General features: G+C 46.6%; 1 protein-coding gene and 1 long non-coding RNA gene across 7 annotated transcripts in view; one reads left to right on the top strand and one right to left on the bottom strand.

Annotated features, from left to right (window-relative positions):
- The window catches only part of LOC105473539 (elaC ribonuclease Z 2), a 30,335-nt gene extending 24,509 nt beyond the window's left edge, over positions 1 to 5,826 (bottom strand). For both annotated transcript variants that reach the window (XM_011727355.2, XM_011727354.2), the window contains exons 1-6: positions 5,514 to 5,826; positions 4,864 to 4,914; positions 4,654 to 4,724; positions 3,560 to 3,624; positions 2,479 to 2,536; positions 1,245 to 1,313 (exon numbers count right to left, since the gene is read on the bottom strand). In XM_011727355.2, the coding sequence (XP_011725657.2) occupies positions 1,245 to 1,313; positions 2,479 to 2,536; positions 3,560 to 3,624; positions 4,654 to 4,724; positions 4,864 to 4,914; positions 5,514 to 5,758 (559 nt within the window). In that variant the 5' untranslated portion in view covers positions 5,759 to 5,826. The remainder of the gene's footprint in view (positions 1 to 1,244; positions 1,314 to 2,478; positions 2,537 to 3,559; positions 3,625 to 4,653; positions 4,725 to 4,863; positions 4,915 to 5,513) is intronic.
- A 223-nt stretch (positions 5,827 to 6,049) lies between these two features.
- Positions 6,050 to 22,266, top strand: part of LOC105473541 (uncharacterized) — a 243,729-nt gene continuing 227,512 nt past the window's right edge. For all 5 annotated transcript variants that reach the window (XR_011615396.1, XR_011615397.1, XR_011615394.1 and 2 more), the window contains exons 1-2: positions 6,050 to 6,603; positions 11,677 to 11,795. This is a non-coding gene — a long non-coding RNA (uncharacterized lncRNA). The remainder of the gene's footprint in view (positions 6,604 to 11,676; positions 11,796 to 22,266) is intronic.

Genomic DNA, 22,266 nt, shown 5'->3' on the forward strand with positions numbered 1-22,266 from the left:
GCACTTACGTCCATTAATCTTCATGTTTCTGCTTAGCTCACAGCCTTGACCATGGTACCAGCTCAACAATGTGTTATATAAACAGCATGTGAGTTTTAGACATGCGTATTTATTATGACTCCCACAAAAAACATAGGCCTAAAGGGTACCTATCTCCAGAGGGAGCCTTGTTTTACATTTAGTTAAGGCTCAAGATCATGGGAAAAAAATTCGCTGCTCTAAGAAACTAAAGCACAGCTGCAACGATGATGAACATAAGTTCATTCATTGAGGGCTGCCAGGCACTGAAAAAACGATGGTCAGCAAAACTGAGCATGTTAACATCGATCACACAAGTGACACGTGAAAGTTACCTGTCACATGCAATGGAGCGGAGAACAGGGTGCTAGAAATGAACAAAGGGATGCAACTGAGGCTGGAGGTGGCTACAGCAGGCCTCAGGTGTAAGAAGGCATCTGAGCAGGAGGAGCGAGCCAGTCAATGGGACTGCTGATCAGCCCATCACCGCACTGGCCTAGGAGCACCTGTGCCATTGCTCTAACTCATTCCTCCCCTCCCTGCTACCTTCTGCCTTCAGTCAGCATAAGCCTCATCTCCGCCAGGTTCTGGACTTCTCTGGCCTTTGCTGGGTGCTCTGGTCTGTTACCCATCAGCACTACTTGGTAAGCATCGCATCAGTTAGTATTATCAAGGAAATACCCCTACTGCTTGGTACTCTCTTTATACGTAAGTAAAACCAGACAAGAATGTCTTTAGCCAAGCTCAAGGACAAGACTGACTCTTTTCCTAAGCTAAGACCACATCATCTGGCCCTGGTACTTCAGAATTTGTAGGAGCTTCTAACTCCCTTGTAAGTTGCTGTAATCATTATTTATTTTAAAAAATCTATCTGTGCAAACCTCTTCATGATCCTCTCATCAAAAGAGGGTACTTACGCCTGTGGGAAAAAACCTCCAAGCAATGAATGTGCAAACCTGAATGCAATCTATTTACTGAGAGTGCTTGATTATCTAATATTCCAAAGCAAAATCACTAACATTAGGCATGAGTTAGATGTGCTTATCCGTAAGATTATAAGCTCCTTAAGGGCAGGGGCCATACCTTAATTCCTTAGCTGAAGTTTCTAATCATGCTCAGAACACAAAACAGGGTGCCCAAAGCAAGTGTTCAGTTTCTATGTTCACCCATGTTTTCTTTACTCGGACCTATACCCTCCTCCTGGGAAACCTGGCTTTCATACTCACTGTGTATGGGGATCTGGTAAACTGTCATGGTTTCATCCTTGTATTCGGGGGCAGAGTGGGGCCGCACAGCTACAAGAAAAGCACACAACAGCAAAGCGATTGCATCAGTGAAGATGTGTGGGAAGAGTAATTTCCAGGATCACCAACCACTGAGCAACTGAACTGCCTCAGAATTATGGTGGGAATCTGACATGAAAACCAGACTTTCTAAGGAGATTACCATTTTTAGGAAATAAATAGAAGTGTATTTTGGTCAGCCATTTATATTTACTACAGCCAGATGAAAAGACATTATAATCAATGGTGACTATCCGTTAAAAATGTAAGAACAAGAAACCAGTACTCGACTTTCAGAGGCCCAAGTTAACAAACAGAATTGTGAAGCCAGGGAACCCATCATCTCAACCAGAGGAGCTGATGTATATTTTGAAACAAAGTATTAGTGTTTCTATAAAAGAGGAGTATTAAGCCACAGATGCACACCAGTGCCAGGACAAGGGCCCTGCTAGCATCCTCAGTGAGGCCTCTTCCCATCAAGAGTCTTCCCATCTGCTACACAGCTGGAGCTGCGTTTCAATGTACAAAGTTGGCCATAAAACCTTTAGGAGCCCCTCGTCACCCCCGCCCCCAACTCAAAGCAACTCAATGACGAGAAGCACCTCTGGAACTGAGGCAGAGCCCTGCTGTCTGGAGAATGCTACCCAGCATGTCCACAGGTATGCATCGGCTGTTCAATCACTGCTGCCGACCTGGCCCCTATTTTTGCAGCATGAGGTGGGAGCACAGAAAATGTCACTATTTAGAAAACACATCTCCAGCCAGGCGTGGTAGCTCACTTTCTCACTTTGGGAGGCTGAGGTGGGCAGACCACAAGGTCAAGACATCGAGACCATCCTGGCCAACATGGGGAAACCCCATCTCTACTAAAAATACAAAAAATTAGCTGGGCGTGATGGTGCGCGCCTGTAGTCCCAGCTACTCAGGAGGCTGAGGCGGGAGAATCCCTTGAACCCAGGAGGTGAAGGGTGAAGTGAGCTGAGATCGCGCCACTGCACTCCAGCCTGGTGAGAGAGCGAGACTCCATCTATTAAAAAAAAAAAAAAAAAAAAAAAAATCTCACGGTGGTGAAGCATTTGATTTTGAGATTTAATGTTGATTTTTTAATGGATTCTAATTTGAGAGGTCAGGGTATATATGAGTGAGAAATACCAGATAATGAGTCACAAAGACATACCCAGTTCTATTCCTTTCAATGGACCAGAAAATATTTTGATTGCTTCGAGGTATTTTTCCTAATGAAAAACAAAGAAATGAGCAGTTATGGCTGAACAAATGTAGAACACAGCAACTATTCAAGTATTTAAAGGTTACCAATAGGTATCAACATAAAACAAAGCTTAGTAAGTATTTTGAACATCATTTACTACAAATATTTACTGAGTATCCATTATGTCAGATGCCAAGGACACAGCAGGAAAAAGAGATGGAGTCCTTGCTCTAATCATGCCAGTGGAGGAGACAAAATGAAACATGATAACACAAACAGCTTAGTGGCATTATGCTAAGTGCTCTGCAAGGAAAATGAAAAATACAGAGGGCCGGGATCCAACTTGTCTGGAGAAGGAGACAGTTCTGGAGTAAATGACCCTCTAGCTGAGCCCTGAAAGTTCAGTAACAACACAGGCAGCAATTAGAAGAAGCAGAGGGAACTTGTGGAAGGGCGAAAGTCCTGAAGAAGACAGTTAGAGGGGCTACTGTAGTTTACAGGTGCAGAAAACAGAGATAAGGAAAGCCTCGATAAGAGACAAATGGATGGATTTCAAACGTTATTTTGGGGAAAGACTTAACAGGTCCTGGTGACTTTTTTCTCAAGAACTGGAAAATGAACTGTTACATTCAACAACACACACACGACTTCCCACGAGTGTAATAAGCTGGTCTGAAAGGTAAGAAGACGTCAGAAATGTACTGAATAAAACAAAAGCTGACCTTTCTTGTGTGCCTACTTGGTGCCAAACAAATCTAATAAAGCAATCTAGTGCTTTATATGGGCTACATCATTTAATCTTTAACAACTCTACGAAACATGATAGTAATTTTACAGATCAACAAACTAAAGCTCAGAAAGGTAAAGTAACTCGTTTAAGGTCACACAGTTAATCAGGCTTTGAACTCATTTTAACCTGAAAGGGGAAGCGTTTCAACGACCAGGTATCTCTGGAGGGCAGAAGACTGATTTGCAAAAAGGAAAACTCTTGTTACTGACATTACAAAAGAAAAGGTTGGTTTCAAAAGACGTGTCAGGAAAGACTCACCAGTTGCGGAGGTCCAGAAAGTACACACTTGGGAAGCCCGGTTTCCTTTAAAGTAAGAATCATTCCTAAAAAGGATGCATAAAATCAGATCTCTCATCAACTTCACCTGCCGTCACTAACAGGAGGAGCACCCTGTACTAATCCAGCTATTTATCTACATCTCCTCCTTCCAGCTTTGGAAGTATCACCAGGGAAGATGTACAGAGCAGAAGTGATGCCAGCCAGAGGTGTAATGGACATCAAATATTCTTTAAATGCCTCTAGAATAGGCTGAACTGTTACTAGGGTGAAGTAGCAAGGCACCCAGTGTGCAAAATTTAAGGAATCATGAAAGTGAAGGGCGGCACCCTAAGTGCCTCACCCTAGTCTCAGTCCTGAGAAGGGAGATTGGTCTAACACTTCACTCCTTCCTGTACATGCCACCAAGCCCACAGAATTTGGATGCAACACAATCCTGACCTTCTAGTTGAGAGACATAAATGACCGGGTAATCTGGACAGTGGGTATGCGTGCGGCTGCCAATGGCGTCTACGGTAAACATATTAACTATAATCACCACCACCAGACTCTCCAGTTTACTGCCACAAATCTCTGGCCCCACAACCCAAGAAACTAAGTGGATGGTAACACTTAAGAGGGGGTATCCATATTAAAATCTGTTCTTCTGAGTCACAGCTTTTAATGCTCTGTGCTGCAGCTGACTGGGCTGCTATAAAAAGAATTCCAGCCCAGGTGCGGTGGCTCATGCCTATAATCCCAGCACTTTGGGAGGCCAAGGCAGGAGGATTGCTTGAACCCAGAAGTTTGAAACCAGCCTGGGCAACATGGTAAAACGCAGTCGCTACAAAAAATACAAAAAAAATTAGCCAGGTGTGGTGGGGTGGGCCTGTGGTCCCAGGGATTTGGGAGGCTGAGGTGAGGGGATCACTTGAGCCCAGGAGGCAGAGGTTGCAGTGAGCCAAGATCACGCCACTGACAAAAAAAAAAAAAAAAGTCTAGCTGCCCACCCCACACCAGACGCGGAAAAACAGTCAAGCAGGTTAAATTCCCGGAGACTTCCCACCAGCCTCTGACACTGCAAAGAATATACTCACCACTTAAGCCACCAACATTAGACCAGTGCATTCGAGTCAGGAATATGTTGTCCAGGCGAGCAACTTTCAACCTAAGAAGGAGAAAACATTTAAACAGGATAACATGAACAGAACAAGGACCACTTTTGCTATAAAAAACACCTGGCCTCTCATTTCAGCTTTCAAGCCCCGTAATCAACTCCCCCCTCCAAAAGCAAGAGACTGACTCACTTGTGCTCCTGCATGAGTCTCTGAACGCCTTCTCCACAGTTGAAGAGGTATCTACAAGACAAACATTACACAAGACATTCAGAAGGTTTTATTCTGTAAACTGACACCAATTAGTTGCTTTATGGTAGACGCTGGAAAAAAAACAAAAAAGAAAAAAAATTAAAAGTCCATGTTGGACTACCGAACCACATTTCTGCTATTAGGATGGTGGGTTTTGAGTCCTCCATAGGAGAGGTGGAGAGGAGTGGGGGCCCGTGTGTGTGGGTGCTGGGACAAAACGGGTTCTTTCCCCATCACTGGCTACACACCAGATCTGTCCACTCCACACGCTAACAAAGACCTTGGGGTGCAAGGAAGAGGGTGGAGCTCCGAAAGTGCTGACAGCCACGCCGGGCCCTAGGGCTGGGAAGAGGACGCTCTGACCCAAGTCTGAAGTTCTTCACAGATCCCCAGAAATCACATGGATGCAAAGAATCTGGGATTTCCCACCCACCATAACTTTACGAACCCCCGCAACAGTGAACCACATTTGTGAAGTAGGGAAGCAGAAGCCCTGGGAGGTGCCCCGATGCTCAGAGGCTGCACCGCACTGAGGGCCCGGCAGGACCGGGTGTGGCTCGTTGAAGGAACCCCAAGCGCGGCGCACTGACCGGTTGAACTCGGAGAAGACGTAGAGCGCGGCGCCCGCGTCCCGGCTGCCCACTGCCACCACCTGCAGGTACACGGTGTTCGCGCCGCCGGAAGACCCCGACGGGCCGCGCTTCTCTCGCGTGCGCAGGTGCCGCAGCGGGTCCTTGGGCGGCCGCTGGCGGCGGGCGGATCCCTGCGACATGGTGCGTCCCTGCGACATGGTGCGTCCAGCCGCGGACCGCAACAGCGAGCAAAGCGCCCACATGCGCCCGTCTTCACTAAAACTAAGAAAAGCCGCCGGTCACCTCAGTCCGCGCGTCCCACGCACCGCCCCCCGCTCCGCGTGGCAGATTCAGCCAATCAGCGCGCCGTGCACCGAGCTGCCCGCCTACGCGAGGCTGCTCATCCAATAGAAAGGAGTCTTACTGCTCGGGCCTTGTCAATTGTCAGCGGCCATAGAGTAGAGGAATACTAGAGCGTCTCAAGCGGCCCCGGTCTGTTCCGGTTTCCTGGCCTCCATTTTTTCCGGAAGCTGTTTTTCTCCTGGGGCGGGACTTCCGGAAGCACCGTGTCAGGAAAAGCCTTTCTGTGGAAGGCGGGTCTTAGGAGTTTGGAGTTTCGCTGAGACGCGCCTGTTCCCACCAGATAAGAGCTGTGCCCTCAGGGCACGTCAGCTGCTTAGAGTTTGAGTTTGAGGTGATTGTAGGGGTTGTGAGGATTAAATGTGAGGAGATCAATTGTATTGAGCATTAGCATAAAAGGCGCTTTTGCTAATTTTGTTTCCATTGTAATTCGTATGCATACGTGTTAGAACATGATCATTTTTACGTGGTGGCGCGCGCCAGTAGTCCAGGGAGGCTGAGGCAGGAGAATCGCTTAAGCCCGGGAGGCGGAGGTTGCGGTGAGCCAAAATCGCGTCACTGCACTGCAGCCTGGGTGACAGCGAGAGCCTGTCTCAAAACAAAACAAAAGGAAACAAACAAAAAATTTAGTGTTTTCTGGAAAGAAAAGCAAGAGTAGAGGACAAGCTCTAAAGCAAGAGAGTCTTGGCTCATTCGTTAGCTGCGTGATCTTGACCTCTCAGAGCCTCAGCTTTCTTATCTCTAAAACGTGAGTAATAACAGCAATAACAGTATCTCCTGCTTCAGAATATATTTAGAATTCAGTCACCTGATAATATATCAATAGCCCTTTGAGTGGCTCTGTCACAGAAGAGGCACCCAGTAAATGATAGAAAATTAAAATACAAAATGTTTCAACTCATATACAATATAGCTGACCAGGGACATCAGAGAGGTAGATGTTCCAATACCAGCTCTTTGAAAAAAACACCTAATCCCCTCTTATGTAGCTAATGAGGATTTCTCCCTGAAAGGGATTTCAGTTAAAGTCGCTAGAAATACAGGGAGCTCCCTTAAAAGAGGGAGATAATTTACGTGGAAGGTCCACTCACATATGATTTTTTTAAGATAGTTTACCTGGAAGCTTCACTGAAATATGATTTTTTTAAAAAATAAATACTGAAAAATGTCACTTTTATTCAGGAAGTAGAGGAGATTCAAGTCATATAGATTCCTACTCGAAATTCTTGACACCTGACTTTCCAGGATCACATTTTCATATGTAGACCAGTTTCCTCTTGGTTTCTTCAGTTAAGTCAAAACTACACATCCCTCTTTCCCCATATATTTTTGCTCATTAGTGTATTTCTTGAGCTGTTTTCATTCAAATATGAATTTTTTTATGAAAGATCACTACCCACTGTGTGAAAACATTTTGTACTTGAAATAACCATCCCAGTGAGGGTCAGGAAAACGCTTCAGATCTACTTTACACAGTTAGAGGACTTTACAAACTGAGAAGATGATCGTACCACCATCTCCATAAGTATTCAAAATAAAAACGATAGTTTTTAAAAGCTGCTTAAGGGCTGGGCACCGTGGCTCATATCTGTAATCCCGGCATTTTGGGAGGCCAAGGCGGGAGAATAGCTTCAGGCTAGTAGTTCAAAACCTGCTCTGTGGCCAGGCATGGTGGCTTACACCTCCCAGCATTTTGGGAGGCTGAGGCGGGTGGATCACCTGAGGTCAGGAGTTCGAGACCAGCCTGGCCAACATGGCGAAACCCCGTCTCTACTAAAAACACAAAAATTAGCTGGGAGTGGTTGCATGTGCCTGTAATCCCAGCTACTGGGGAGGCTGAGGCAGGAGAATCACTTGAACCCCCAGAGGCAGAGGTTGCAGTGAGCCAAGATCGTGCCATTGCACTCCAGCCTGGGCGACAGAGGGAGACTCCATCTCAAAAACAAACAAACAAACAAACCAGCTCTGGCAACAAAGCAAGACCTCATCTCTACCAAAAAAGACTAAAAAATTTAAAAATAAATAAATAAAAATTAGCTGGACATGGTGGCACGCACCTCTTGTCCCAGCTACTCTGTAAGCTGAGACAGGAGGATCACATGAACCCAGGGGTTTGAAGCTGCAGTGAGCTGTGATCATACCACTTTACTCCAGCCTGGCTGACAGAAGGAGATGCTCCTTAAAAAAAAAAATTATTAAAACTGCTTTTAAAAAGTGTAGTGCAATAGAATACTGATTATTTTCCTGCGATGAGTGCTTTGATCCTTTTAAAAAAATATATCAAATTTCACACACACACAAAACATTGGTTCCTCTATTTTATTGGTGCCGTATGTTCACGTCTATCCATTGGGTAATCTCAAACTACTTATCTCAAAATTATAGGAGGAATCACTTTTGGTTATCTACTTATATAAAATTCTGAGGGCTGGATGGTATTCAGGTTGTTTCTAGGGCCCAGTGTACCTTTCTGCACTTACACTCTGGGTCATATTTTTATTCCTGGTATATGAAGACAATAGCTAGTACTTCTTCAATCTGAGGTTATACTGGAATGTAAATTTCATGAGCCTGGGATTTGTCTAACTGGTCCTCTGCTGTATCATTATCTCCTAGGACAGAGTCTGGCTTGTGGCCGACAATAAATACCAGGAAATTAGAAGCAAGCCAGTAGCTTAAACGAGGTTTTCAATTTACAACTAAGCAGGGCCTAAAATTCAATCAAGACAACAATGAATGTGTTTTCTGAAGGCAATTGGTTTGACTGGTGCCTCCAAAAGGACAGTTCAGAGAGTCTGAAACAGAAAAGTGTCTCTGGACTTGCTGGAGTAGAGGTCGCCTGACCATCGGGACAGCAGAGAAAGTGGAAATCGAGGTGACAGACTTTCAGAAGTCAGTGATATCAACAATTAATATAATCCAGCCACTTCCTCTTGCTTTGAGTCTCTTTTTGTTATTCATTTTGTATATGGGCAGCTTGTGGCTTGAAATAACCTTCAGTTCTTTTGTTGCTCACAGTTCTCTGCTCCTTGCAGTGGCTGCTGGGTGGCTCAATGGGAGTGGAACCTTTAACATGGCCCCACTCCCAGGTGTGGGTCCTGGGTAATGGCTCTGCTGGGGGTGCTTTGGTTCATTTCCCATTGCCTCTTCATCCATGTAGACTGTCCACATTCAGTAGTCAGACTGAGCTTCTTTGAATGGTGGTCAGCCTCCAGGAGGAGGAAGTGAAATTGCAGTGCTTCTGAAGAATTAGGCCCAGAAGTCAATGCAAGACACACACAGCACCCACCTAGATTCAAAGGGAGGAAAATTCTATTCTACCTCTTGAGGGGAGAAGTGTCAAAGTCACATTGCAAAAGGGCCCTTGAAATGGAAAAGTCCAGGCTTTCGTGGAACCCTTTGATTATTCTAGGAGGTTCTATGAAGAGATGGCTGCCAGGCAGAATCATCTGGCCAATGAATGCTGGGAACAATACATTTTCATATGCCTGTAGTTACAAAGGTATAATTTATAATTTGACTTTCTGCTGTACACGCTAATAACTATGGTTGCCATAAGCTGGTCCACTCATCTATGGCCATTTCTTGGGTGTATTCATAAATCAGACTTTTGTACCTACAAAGCTGGGGCAGTTCCTGGGATCCTCAAGATCTGGTGATCTGACCAAGGGACACATACTTTGGGGCTCTGTCTGAAATACCCTGTGGCCTTCACACAGACGTTCATTCATTGATTCATTCAATACACTCATACACACACACACACATGAGTTTCTAGACACTGTTCTAGGGTTCTAGATACTGTACTAAGACCTTGGTGTACAGAAAGACCAACAAGGTCTTGCTCTCAGAAAGCTCAGAAAGTTGGTGTCTTGGGCACTAGGATGGGGCCCCAGGGCACACAAGAAAATGTTATAATAGGCTGGGCGCGGTGGCTCACGCCTGTAATCCCAGCACTTTGGGAGGCCGAGACGGGCGGATCACGAGGTCAGGAGATCGAGATCATCCTGGCTGACACGGTGAAACCCCGTCTCTACTAAAAATACAAAAAATGAGCCGGGCGTGGTGGCGGCCGCCTGTAGTCCCAGCTACTGGGGAGGTTGAGGCAGGAGAATGGCGTGAACCTGGGAGGCGGAGCTTGCAGTGAGCTGAGATCCGGCCACCACACTCCAGCCTGGGCGACAGAGCGAGACTCCGTCTCAAAAAAAAAAAAAAGAAAATGTTATAATAGAATCAGGACAGGGATGCTTTTGTCTTCATTGGGTCTGAGGTGTTTCCGGTTTAGAGCCGTAGAAACCCAACAACTCCAAACTTGATGGCCACAATGCATCGGAGGGAGAATTGGTTTTTGAAACAAAAGTTACTTTGGGCTGGGCACGATGGCTCACACCTGTAATCCCAGCACTTTGGGAGGCCCAGATGGGTGGATCACTTGAGGTCAGGAGTTCGAGACCAGCCTGGCCAACATGGCGAAACCCCATCTCTGCTAAAAGTACAAAAATTAGCCAGGGGGTGCCTGTAACCCCAGCTGCTTGGGAGGCTGAGGCAGGAGAATCACTTGAACCCGGGAGGTGGAAGTTGCAGTGAGCCAAGATCATGCCACTGCACTCCAGCCTGGGCAATAGAGCGAGACTCAGTCTCAAAAAAAAAACAGTCTACAGTCTACAGTCATGCACAGCAATGTCCTAGACCTTCACATTCACTCACCACTCACTGATGCACACTAGGCAACTTACAATCCTGCAAGCTCCATTCATGGTAAGTGCCTTATTCAGGTGCTAATCTTTTTTTTTTTTTTTTTTTTTTTTTTTTTGAGATGGAGTTTCACTCTTGTTGCCCAGGCTGGAGTGCAGTGGTACAATCTCGGCTCACCACAACCTCTGCCTCCTGGGTTCAAGCAATTCTCCTGCCTCAGCCTCCTGAGTAGCTGGGATTACAGTCATGCACCACCACACCCAGCTGATTTTTTTTGTATTTTTAGTAGAGATGGAGTTTCTCCGTGTTGGGCAGGCTAGCCTCGTACTCCCATCATCGGGAGATCCACCCACCTCAGCCTCCCAAAGTGCTGGGATTATAGGCGTGAGCCACCACGCCCGGCTTAGGTGCTAATTTTTTAATACCACATTTTCACTGTATCTTTTCCATGTTTAGATAGATTTAGATACAGAAATACTTACCATTGTGTTACAATTGCCTGCGGCATTTAGTACAGTCACATGCAGCACTGGTTTGTAGCCTAGGCACAATAGGTTGTACCATACAGCACAGGTGTGCAGTAGGCTGTACCATGTAGGTTTGCGTTTGTGCCCTCTGTGATGTTTGCACAATGACAAAATTCCCTAACAAGGCATTTCTCAGAACGTATCCTTGCCATTAAGTGATGCATGACTCTACACCAGAAACCAGAAAGAAAGAAGAAAGGAAAGTAACTCAGCCTGGCTCAGGCTTGGAGAGGCTGCAGCTCTGCCGTAATTAATGCCACCCAAGCTTTGTCATGTTTAGATCCTCAGGGCCAAGCAGGTGCCCAGGAATTCCTGGAGCTCAGTTAGTGTGTACTGAGGGCATGGAGCATCTGCCCAGCCTGAGTCACCCCAGGCTGCCATCCCCAAATACCACAGACTGAGTGGCTTCCCCAAGATGTCAATTTTCTCAGTTCTGGAGGTTGAAAGTCCAAGATCAAGGTGTGGGCAGGGCTGGTCTCTCTCTCCTGAGGCCTCTCTCTTTGCAAATGGCCTTCTTCTTGCGGTATCTTAAGGTGGTCTTTCCTCTGTGCTCACATGGCCTGGTGTGTCTCATGTGTCCTAATCTCCTCTTCTTATAGGGACACCAGTGAGCTTGGATTAGGATCTACCCTAACAGCCTCGTTTAATTAATCACCTCCTTAAAGGCCCTATCTCCAAATGTCGCATCGTGAGGCACTGGGGGTTACAGCTTCAACAGGTGAGTTTTGACCAACCTGGCCAACATGGTGAAACCCCGTCTCTACTAAAAATACAAAAATTAATCAGGCATGGTGGCGGGCGCTTGTAATCCCAGCTACTGGGGAGGCAGAGGCAGGAGAATTGCTTGAACTCGGGAGGCGGAGGTTGCAGTGAGCCGGGATCATGGCACTGCACTCCAGTCTGGGCGATAGCCTGGGCGACAGAGCAAGAATCCGTCAAAAAAAAAAAGGAATGGTGTCAGAGAAGGCTTCTCACAGAACATATGGCACGATTCGGATTTAGAAAAAATTGAGAGATTTCCAGGATGGCAAGATGAGGAAGGCTATTCTATCCAGAGCGGGCGGCATGGAGACAGGAAAGGTAGGAGTGTGCCAAGAAGCGATAGGACACACAGCAGTTCACTGAGGGTTCACGTCATCATACGCACACTTTCCACACACGTGTCCAGATCACCTGCTCCTCCCAGCGCTCTTGTGAGGTGTAGCCTATTGCTATTCTCATTGCACAGATGAGAAACTGAGGCTGAAAGGGCTTACTTGCACAAGATTACAAAACTAAGTGATGCAGGTAGCATGCACACCCGGGCTGCTTAGTTGCTGAGTTCAGTTCACATTCCTCCCAGGCCACTATTTTGCCTCAAACAGTTGCTATTACTGTAGGATACATTCAGGATGAAGTAGGATGAAGGAGGGTCGGCGAGGAGGCTGGCAGTCGGCGAAAGTCACAACATGAAGGACGTTGGAGGTTTCCTTTTAGCCTTTCATCCTTTCATCCTGCAGTCCTGCCTCCAGTTCTCCGGGGTCAAAGGACAGGGCGCAGAATCGCGTCCTGGAGGCGTGCGATGCGCGCCCGTGGTCACTAGAGGGCGCAGAAGCGCCGGCCCTGGGGAAGGCTGAGCCAGGAGGCAGGATCTCAGATCGCTGCGAGTTTGATTTATTCTCAGGGTTCTGAGAATTCTAGAATTCTTCAGTTTAGCACTTTCCACTGAAGGTATTGTAAGATCATGCACACAATCACTGCAGGGCTGAGGGGGACCCTTACATAACTAGGAATGCTCCTCAAGTCAGTGTCTACATTTGCATTCCTGTTTATGGCGCTAATGGTGCCACATGATCCCCAAAGGACCAGAGTTTACTGTTTAATTCTTCACTCAAACTGGAGCTCAGAGATGCATTCTCAGGGGCCTCAATGTGTGTGTGTGTCCCTGTGTGTATGTGTTATGTGTGTCTGTGTCTATGTGTCTGTGTATGTGTGTATGTGTTGTGTGTGTATGTCTATGTGTATGTGTGGGGTGTGTGTGTGTGTGTCTGTATGTGTTGTGTGTGTGTGTGTGTGTGAATGCAGGTGTGTATGTGTGGGTTGTGCATGTATGTCTGTGTGATTGCATGTACCTGTGTATATATGTGTGTGTGTGTGTGTGTGTGAGAGCATGTGTATGTGTGTTTGTGAGTGTGCGTATGTGTGTGTCTTTCATTTAATTGGGTTCTTTATCTTACTCGCATTTGGGAAATGCCAGTGCAGGATCCCGAGCTCCCTGGAGGTATCCCTGAAGGTGAGCCCAGGTGTGTCAAGGTGTCCCGTCTGGAGACAGTAATAACCCGGCGTGTCAGGAGCTGTCCAGGGAGGAGGGTGAAGATGGTGCGGCTGGTTTCTGTGGAGATGATGTGGTGCAGTCAGGGGTTCATGGACTTTGGGGTGCTGAACCTGACCCGGAACAGCCAGGTAACCTTGGGCAAATGTCTTAACCACTCTGCACCTTGCCCTCCAGGATTGCCATGAGGATGAAGAGGTAAGGTATAGGCATCTCTCCATCCTTCTCCTTTTCCCCATCCTCTCCCTCTCTTTCCAGCCCCCTCTCTCCCTCCACCTCATTCCCTCCCTCTCTCCTCTTTCCGTCTTCCTTCCTTCCTCCCCCTCTCTTCTTTCTCCCTCGTTCTTCCTCTTTCTTCTCTCTCTTCCCCTCCCTTTCTCTCCTTCTTGTTCTTTCTTTCCTTCTCTCTCTCCCTCCCTTGCTCCCTCTCTTCCCTCTCTCTCTCCTTCCCGTTCTCTTCCTCCCTTCCTCTTTTCCTTTCTCTTTCTCTCCCTCTCCTTTCTTTCTTCCTTACTTTCCATCCCCTTTTCTGTCTCCCCATCCCTTTCCCCCATTTTCTCCTTCTCTCTCTTTCTTTCCCTTTCTTTCTTTCTCCCTTCCTTCCTTCCTTCCTTCCTTCCTTCCTTCCTTCCTTCCTTCCTTCCTTCCTTCCTTCCTTCCTTCCTTCCTTCCTTTCTTTTTTTTTTGACAGGGTCTCACTCTGTCACCCAGGTTGGAGTGCAGTGGCGAGATCTTGACTCACTACAACCTCCTCCTCCCAAGCCCACCTCAGCCTCCCAAGTAGCTGGGACTACAGGCTTGCACCACCACGCCCAGCTAATTTTTGTATTTTTGGTAGAGATGAGGTTTCTCCATGTTGGCCAGGCTGGTTTCAAACTCCTTGGCTCAAGTGATCTGCCAACCTCGGCTTCCCAAAATGCTGGGATTAGGATGTGATCCACCATGCCCGGCCCCTTTCTGTCTTTCCCCCGCTTTCTCTTTCTCTTGCTCCCTCGCGTCCCTTTTTTCTTTCTCCCTCTCCTTCTCTTTCTCCCTCTTTTCTTCTCTCTGTCTCTCCCCCTCCCTCTCTCAATCTCTCTCAGTTTCCCCAGGTTCAGAATGCTTTCCCATTTCTTTTTCTGGCAGTTAATACACTAAGTTGTCATCATTTACTTGTTATATGTCTTTCTAGACTGTGGCTTCAATGGGGCAAAGGACAAGGAGTTTGTATCTCATTCTAAGGGAACAGGAAACCCCCAGAGGGTATATGAGCAGACAATGGAATGATTAGGTTTTCATCTTCAGAGGCTGGCTCTTGCCGCTGTGTGGAGAGGAGGCAGGGAGGACACAGGGGTACAGTGGGCCTGTAGGGGCAGGCTTGTAACCTGGACGGAGGTGGGAATGGCAGAGATGAAGAGAAGCGGACAGATCAGGACCTGGTTTTACACGGAACCCTCAGAGCCTGCTGATGGATGACGGGTGTAGTCAGGGGGAAACAGTATTCAGGAATCAAGGAGAGCTCCAAGGTTTTGACCTGGCCAAGTGGGCTGATGAAGTTGCCTTTTATGGGGATAGTAAAAGACAGATGGGGAGCAGATTTTGGGTAAAAAGCAAGCGTTCTGTCTTCCACGTGTCATATGTGGATTGCCAATTGTAGGTAGACCCAGCACGTGCTCTGTTCTACCCCTGACTCTGGAGTTCTAGGAGAATTTAGGATTCGGGACATAAAATTGTGGTTCATTGACATTCGTATGTTGTATAAAGCCATGGGGCTAGCTGAGATCCCCTAGGGAGAGTCACTGTCTCGTATAGTGAAGAAGACATGTCCCAGGCCCAGCCTGGAGACTGTGACATTCCCAATATTGAAACTTAAGCAGAAGAGTTGGAGCCAGGAAAAGGAGGCCAAGGAGGAGCTGCCAGTGAGTCATTGGAAAACCGGTAGCACGTGGAGTCTCAACAAGAAGAAATGAAAGCATTTAAGTAGAGTGAAAATTTTGGCAAATGCTGCTGAGACGTCAGATTTCATATGAACACAGGTGGGCAAAGCACCCCCACTCTGCATGCTTAGCTACCGGTCATGGCACCGTTCCTTCCCCACACCCATCCCCACTTCACACAGCACCTCAGCATCCTTCTCAACACAGTGTTATTTCTTCTTATTTTATTTTTTTTGAGATGGAGTCTTGCTCTGTTGCCCAGACTGGAGTCTGGTGGCATGATCTTGGCTCACTGCCCCCTCCACCTTCCAGGTTCAAGCCATTCTCCTGCGTCAGCCTCCCAAGCAGCTGGGACAGCAGGGAGCCCCCACCACGCCTGACTAATTTTTGTAGTTTTGGTAGAGATAGGGTTTCGCCATGTTGGCCAGGCTGGTCTTGAATTCCTGACCTCAGGTGATCTGCCCGCCTTGGGCTCCCAAAGTGTTGGGATTACAGACGTGATCCACTGCACCCAGCCCATTTATTTATTTCTAATTTTTGCCATAGACGGAACAAATCAACACAGTGTTTCTGGAAACCACTACTCATGGACTGAAGATGGCATGTAAATGAAAACTATTTGCCATTCTTTGTGTAATCTCATCTCCCAGCTATCTAGATGAAGACATTGCATCCTAAAGAGATAGTTACCTTGGCAATACTTGACCACTACACATCCAATATTCACCTTTCAGTCTAGCAGTGTAGTGATAGGGCCATGAGGAAAGACATATTTGTGTGGATTCTATGACATTTTTGTGGAGTCCTTCTGCTGTTAGTCAGGGTTCTCCAGAGAAACAGATAGGATGTGAAGATGAAACGATAGATACATAGACTAAATAGATGATAGATTTCGGTATCATCTATCTAGATAGAGGTAAATAGATGATAGATTTAAATATACCTAGAAACATAGATGATAGATAAATATACATATAAATATAAATCTTTCGTTATTTATTTATTTGTTTGTTTGTTATTTTTTGAGACGGAGCCTGCTTTGTTGCCCAGGCTGGAGTGCAGCGGCGTGATCTTGGCTCACTGCAACCTCCGCCTCCTGGGTTCCAGCGATTCTCCTGCCTCAGCCTCCCAAGTAGCTGGGATTACAGGCATGTACCACCATGCCTGGCTAATTTTTGTATTTTTAGGGGTTTCACCATGTTGGCCAGGCTGGTCTCAAACTCCTGATCTCAGGTGATCCACCCGCTTCAGCTTCTCAAAATGCTGGGATTACAGGCGTGAGCCACCATGTCCAGCCAGATACATAGAAATCTTTTAATAAATATTTTAAGGAATTGGTTACAGTGATTGTACAGATAGACAAGTTCAAAATCTGCAGGGTAGGCCAGCAGGCTGGAGACTCGGTGAAGAGTTGCTGTTCAAGGCTGAGGATAGCCTGCTGTCAACATTCCTTTTTCCTTTGGGAAGGTCAGTCTTTTCTTGAAAGCCTTCAGCTGATTGGATGAGGCCCACCCACACTGCAGTGAGTCCTCTGCTTTACCCAATGTCCACTGATTTAAATGTTAATGTCACCTAACAGATCTCTCACAGAAACATCTAGAGTAATGTTTAACCAAATACCTGGCTACCACGACCTAGCCAAGTTGACAGAATGAACCATCACACTATTGGTTGACGTTGGTTACTTCTAAGAAACTGAGTTAAAAGTGGTCTCGTTTGATGTCGCAAGGAGGGGTAGGGGTAGAAAGAGCAAGCGTGGTGGATGCTGGCTGTCCCTTGATGAGGAAGCGTACCTCCGCCCGCCACGGTGAACTTGGCTTTGGTGATTTTAAAAGCACTGGAAAATTGAGTGCCCTCATGAAAGCAGTAACAGTTGCAAATTACTGAGCACTTACTGTGTACTCGGCATCCTGCTAGGTGCTTTTCATGGCTTATCTTGTTTGGAATTACTGTGGTCCCATCTGGCAGACACAGTGCACAGCTTTGCCCTGCCTGGGGTCAGCTACCTCCTCAGGCCTCTAACCCAGGAAGTTGGCTGGACACAAGGCCCATGTCTCTGGGACCCGCCGATCTCTCCGATCCCTGCTCCACAAATCGGGAGATGTTTTTCAAGAGGATAATGAGCAGGAGTTCCTCTTCTCCTTCCTTGGCTTTCACTCAAACTTTTTGTCCTCTTCATTTCCTCAGGGGCTTAGGCTTTTGAAACCAAATCCTGGAAGACGTCTTTGTTCTCAGCTCTCTCTTCTGCCTAGTCCCTCCCGAGAGTGGGCCTAGCTGTTTGGTGAGGGAAGGGCACAGGAGGACTTTTCTGGGAAGAAAAAATTGGTTAATATTTTTTAAGACATTACCCCACCTCGTTGGTGACAATTGATCATGTCAGCATATCTCCTTTCCTGGCCATATATTTTACTTTCTTTTCCCTTCCGTCCCTGCTTCCCTGCGCCTCCATAATGTCATAAAGGAAGGGAGATGAGCTCAAAGCTTTGAATATACCTGACCATTACTGACTCAAGACAATGCTACAGGCTCCTGTTTTATAAGAGGAAAAGAATTCATGGAAGCTTTTCTGGAATGCGGCTTTATGTTCATATTCTACCCACCCCTGTCTCTCTCCTCATAACTAAAGGGAGCTGGTAGCAACCACCCTGCTTTGCAGCTCAGCTGGTAGAATGCCTGGAGAGCAGCCAGTGGCCTGGGTTCAATCTCCTGATAAGTCATCAATTTCTTTCTCACCCAAAACATCTGGTTTGGGATCCTGAGTTATGAGCTAATATTAAATATAAAAGTTTATAGCATCACATATATAATGCTGTTGATTAGAAACATCAAGAAAAGTAATTGACTAGAAGGGGCTTGGTGTGACCAGCTGCTTGAACATCTGGATGGGATCCAAGGGGCCTGAATTGAATTCCCAATTCATCCATTCGTTCTTGGCCAGCAGTATCTGGTTTGGAATCTTTAGAGATTTGACTCTCCTCCTTGGCTATGGCTTTTTCTCAATGCTTTATATATAAGCATGTGAGTGTGTGTTTCAGTTAACTGAAAAAAGCTAAAATAAAATCATTGTAGTTTTTATCTTCTCTTGCATCTGTTCATTAGACATTTATGGTTTTTATGATTTCCCGAGCCTCAGCGTGTTACCAACAGTGAACACTAGGGGGCAGTGTACACTCATGTTTTTCCTCCATGGGCTAAGATTTCTGAAAAGCCGTCCCAATCCACCTCTCCATCTGGTTTGCAGTTGAGTTGCCCAAGAGCGGGAAGGGTTCCTACCAGCATGGGGCTTTGTTCTCAGAAAGCTTCTCTGAGATACATTACTTAGATACATCCGTACAATCCCTCAGTCAACTGCACCCTTGTGACCTATAGCCTGAAGTTAACCAAGCCTTTTCATGACAGCCTATGTTCTGTTTGCTGAATAGCTGCCTCTGCTTCCTTTCTCTTTTCTGTTGGGTTTGGTTCCTGCCAGAATAACACGGATTTGCCCATCTCCCCTGACACATTCCGGTCCAAGGTTTAAGCAGGGCAGTCATTTCCTTACTGGAATCCCTTCCCAAACAGCTTCTTCCCAAGCTGATATATCAGGCAGAAAGTATTTTGCATCTCCTGTGCCAACTCAGGCTGAGGTAGCTGCTTGGAGTATTGTTTTGAGAAGGTCTCAGGGTCCAGGCTCAAGATCAAGAATGTTGTGCTCGATTGGTAATGTCTTCCTCCCTTCCCTTCCCTTCCCTCCTTCCTTCCTTCTGTTCCTCCCCCGCTCCTTTCCTCCCTTCTCCCCTCCACTCCTTCCTCCTTCCTTTCTTTTTTCCTTTCTTGCTTGTTGAATTCCTTTGAAGAGCGAGGTACTGGGCTAAACATTTCAATAGTGGACAAGATCGTCTTGGTTTCTGCCCTCACAGAATTTACAAACCAATAAGAGAGACAGTGAAAAAACTGGGCACGTGGTAAGCCCTATGCTAGGGAAGCAATCGTGTGCTGTGGGGCACGTGGAAGAGGTACCTCATCCAGTCTTGAGCGTGAAAGATGAAACAAGGATGCATACCATAAAACCAAGGAGGGAAGGGGCAAAGAGACAAGAGTCAAGGGGGAAATGTTAGAGCAGAAAAATGCAGGCAGCTCTCGCTTTTCACTTTGCTGCTCTGAGTCCATCTTTGACTACAAACCACCCATATCCCTCACCTGCGGATGTCTTAGGTGGCTTTGGGCTATTGGAGTGGCAAAGTTTACCGCCTGCAGGGCCCAGGAAGGTGACATGGGTGATCCAGAGGATCAGAGCAAGCCAAGTCTTCGTGCTCCATCTGAGGGGGTGGTGCTCCGTCTTGGGCCAGGCAATGGTGGCTCTGTAAAATGCAGGCTCAGACGGTATCAGATCTCGGGACTGTTTTGCAATGGAGTCTGAAAACTAGATTTTATGTGAAATTTCCTGAAAATATTTACTAACACTTTATGGGCCAAAAAGATGAGGCATGAAGGCAAATTTGGGCCCTTTAATGGCGCTTTTGCGTCAGTGTCCGCCACCTAGTGGTGGATGTGAGTTGCTTCACTCTGTTTTTCTGTAACAGCAACCGGAACCAACTTCCTTCCTTGCTCCCTTCTTAAATTTGGCTTTTGATTTACAACAACAACAACAACAAAATTGTTATGAAACATTTAGAGTGCCACCCTGATGGCGGTTTTTAGCCTTTCTCTTCCGGAAATCAGTGAAATTGAAGTTGGGGGCGGATGGGGGTAATGTTGAAACGGTTGTTCGGGACTTGGTTGGGGGGTGATGACAGTGACAGGCTTGAACACCTGCTTGGCTGGTGTGAACTTGCAGGCTGATTCCAACTGATTGAATGAAATATGATTAACATCTTGACCTGTCTGGAGTCCAGATCCAGAGACTTCGAGTGCTCCTTGCAACTTTAAGGATATATGATTCCATCGTGAGAATGGGCCTTCTCAGCCAGGGTCTCCAGAGCCTTAGGGCTTTTTTTCTGAATGAGCTTCATGGTGGTCTTTGAGCCCCCTCGAAATTGTGTGCAAAAGTGTTTGCTTGTGCATTTTTCTTGGAGAGAGCTGCTAGCCTGAGTCAGATTCTCAAAGGGCCTATAACTCAGGAAGGGGAAAGGCAAGGCTGAAAAATGGGTTTCTCAAACTGAGTGAGTACCCCAATGCTTGTTAAAATGCAGACTGTGGCCGGGTGCGGTGGCTCATGCCTGTAATCCCAGCACTTTAGGAGGCCAGCGTGGGTGGATCACAAAGTCAGGAGTTCAAGACCAGCCTGGCCAACGTGGTGAAACTTTATCTCTACTAAAAATACAAAAATTAGCTGGGCATGGTAGTGGGTGCCTGTAATCCCAGCTACTCGGGAGGCTGAGACAGGAAAATCACTTGAACCTGGGAGACGGAGGTTGCAGTGAGCTGAGATCGCGCCACTGCACTCCCGTCTGGGTGACAGAGGGAGACTCCATTTTAAAAAAAATGCAGATTACTGGGTCCCACCCCCAACGTTTCTGATTCAATAGGAATGGGTAGGACCCCAGAAATTGCCTTTCTAGCAAGTTCCCAGGTGATCAGACCACAGGGTGCGGACTCCTGATGGAAAGCAATAGCACTTAGAGAAGAGGTCTCATGCATTCTGCCCTGATGCTGGAACTCATAGTTGGGAGTCTGGCTTTCAAGTGCAAAGCAAAAAAAACAAAACAAAACAAAAAAACACTGTGTTTTATTTCTTGATGCCGCCTAACTCCTGATCCCATCCTTTGCTTTGTCAAAAAACACTTTAAAGATTCTGGGTAACAACTCTTCCTTTTGGATCTTTGACTTGATTTGCTGCTTAGAAGCCAAAAGACAGTGAGCTGGCTTCTGGAGAATGGGAGACTGAGGAGTGTGATGGCGCCATAACAAGGATAGGCAGTATCTAAGGGCAATATAATCATATACACATTAAGAATATATCATATATCCTTAAAGTTGCAAGGAGCACTCAAGGTCTCTGGATCTGGACTCCAGAAAGGTCAAGGTGTTAATCGTATTTCATTCAGTAGATTGGAATCAGCCTGCAAGCAGCAGAGATGCGTACTGCCTGTCTCCTTCCCCACCGCTGCCACTGCATTAGAATTTGCTCAGAGGAGTGTCTTGGTGGTGGTGGCATGAATTGGTTCTGAGGGACATATCCCATGTCCCCTTAGTACCCTTGCGTGATGTACCTAAAGTTTGTCAAAGGAATGACTAAGACCCCTTTCAACTCTAGAAATTTCTGAAATCTGTGAAAAAGACACATCAGAATCTTTAAATTCTATTTCCAGGTAATCTTTGTCCACCTGCCATGTCTGCTTTCCTGGGGAAAGCTCATAGCCTTCTGCTGAGAAAATCACCTTGACATAGAGAAAATCATCATCCAAAAGGAATTCAGCCCTCATTGCATGTTAGATGCCTTCCTTGCCAAGGGCACTAAATGTGCCAACAGATGTCAATGTGCTCTGGGAGGTCATATTTGCATAGTGTGAGGCTCCAAGAGTAATGGGGATCCAGGCCTCCCATCCTTCTCTCCATGGAAGCTGGGAAGGTTCCAAGCTTCTAGCACAGCACTCGAGGTGGCCAGAGCTTTGTGGGAACCTGAGTAGGGTATTTGGCCTGCAGAGTCTGGGCCTGTGGAAGTCCTCCATCACCTGACTTCCTATCCCTACCTTCTCTGTTTCAAACTGTCCCTGTCTGTCTGTCTGCAAAATTAAAAGGTGGATGTTTGCCTCTTGAGACTGTTGTTTGAGGAAGTGGAATAGCATGCACGAAAGGGCTTTGGGATCTCTGTGAAGTGGGCTCTGCAAAGTAAGAGAGGGTGGGTTGAATTTTCCAGATGGCAGAAATAATAGTCCTCCAAGAGGTTAGGACTCTCCAGTACTTTAGTGGTGGCCAGATGTACCTAATGATGTGTCTGGTGGGATCCCTTTGCAGCCAGGAGCTGAGTCAGTGGGTAAAGG

Source organism: Macaca nemestrina, chromosome 17 (genome assembly GCF_043159975.1).
Source record: "Macaca nemestrina isolate mMacNem1 chromosome 17, mMacNem.hap1, whole genome shotgun sequence".
Lineage (NCBI taxonomy): Eukaryota > Metazoa > Chordata > Mammalia > Primates > Cercopithecidae > Macaca > Macaca nemestrina.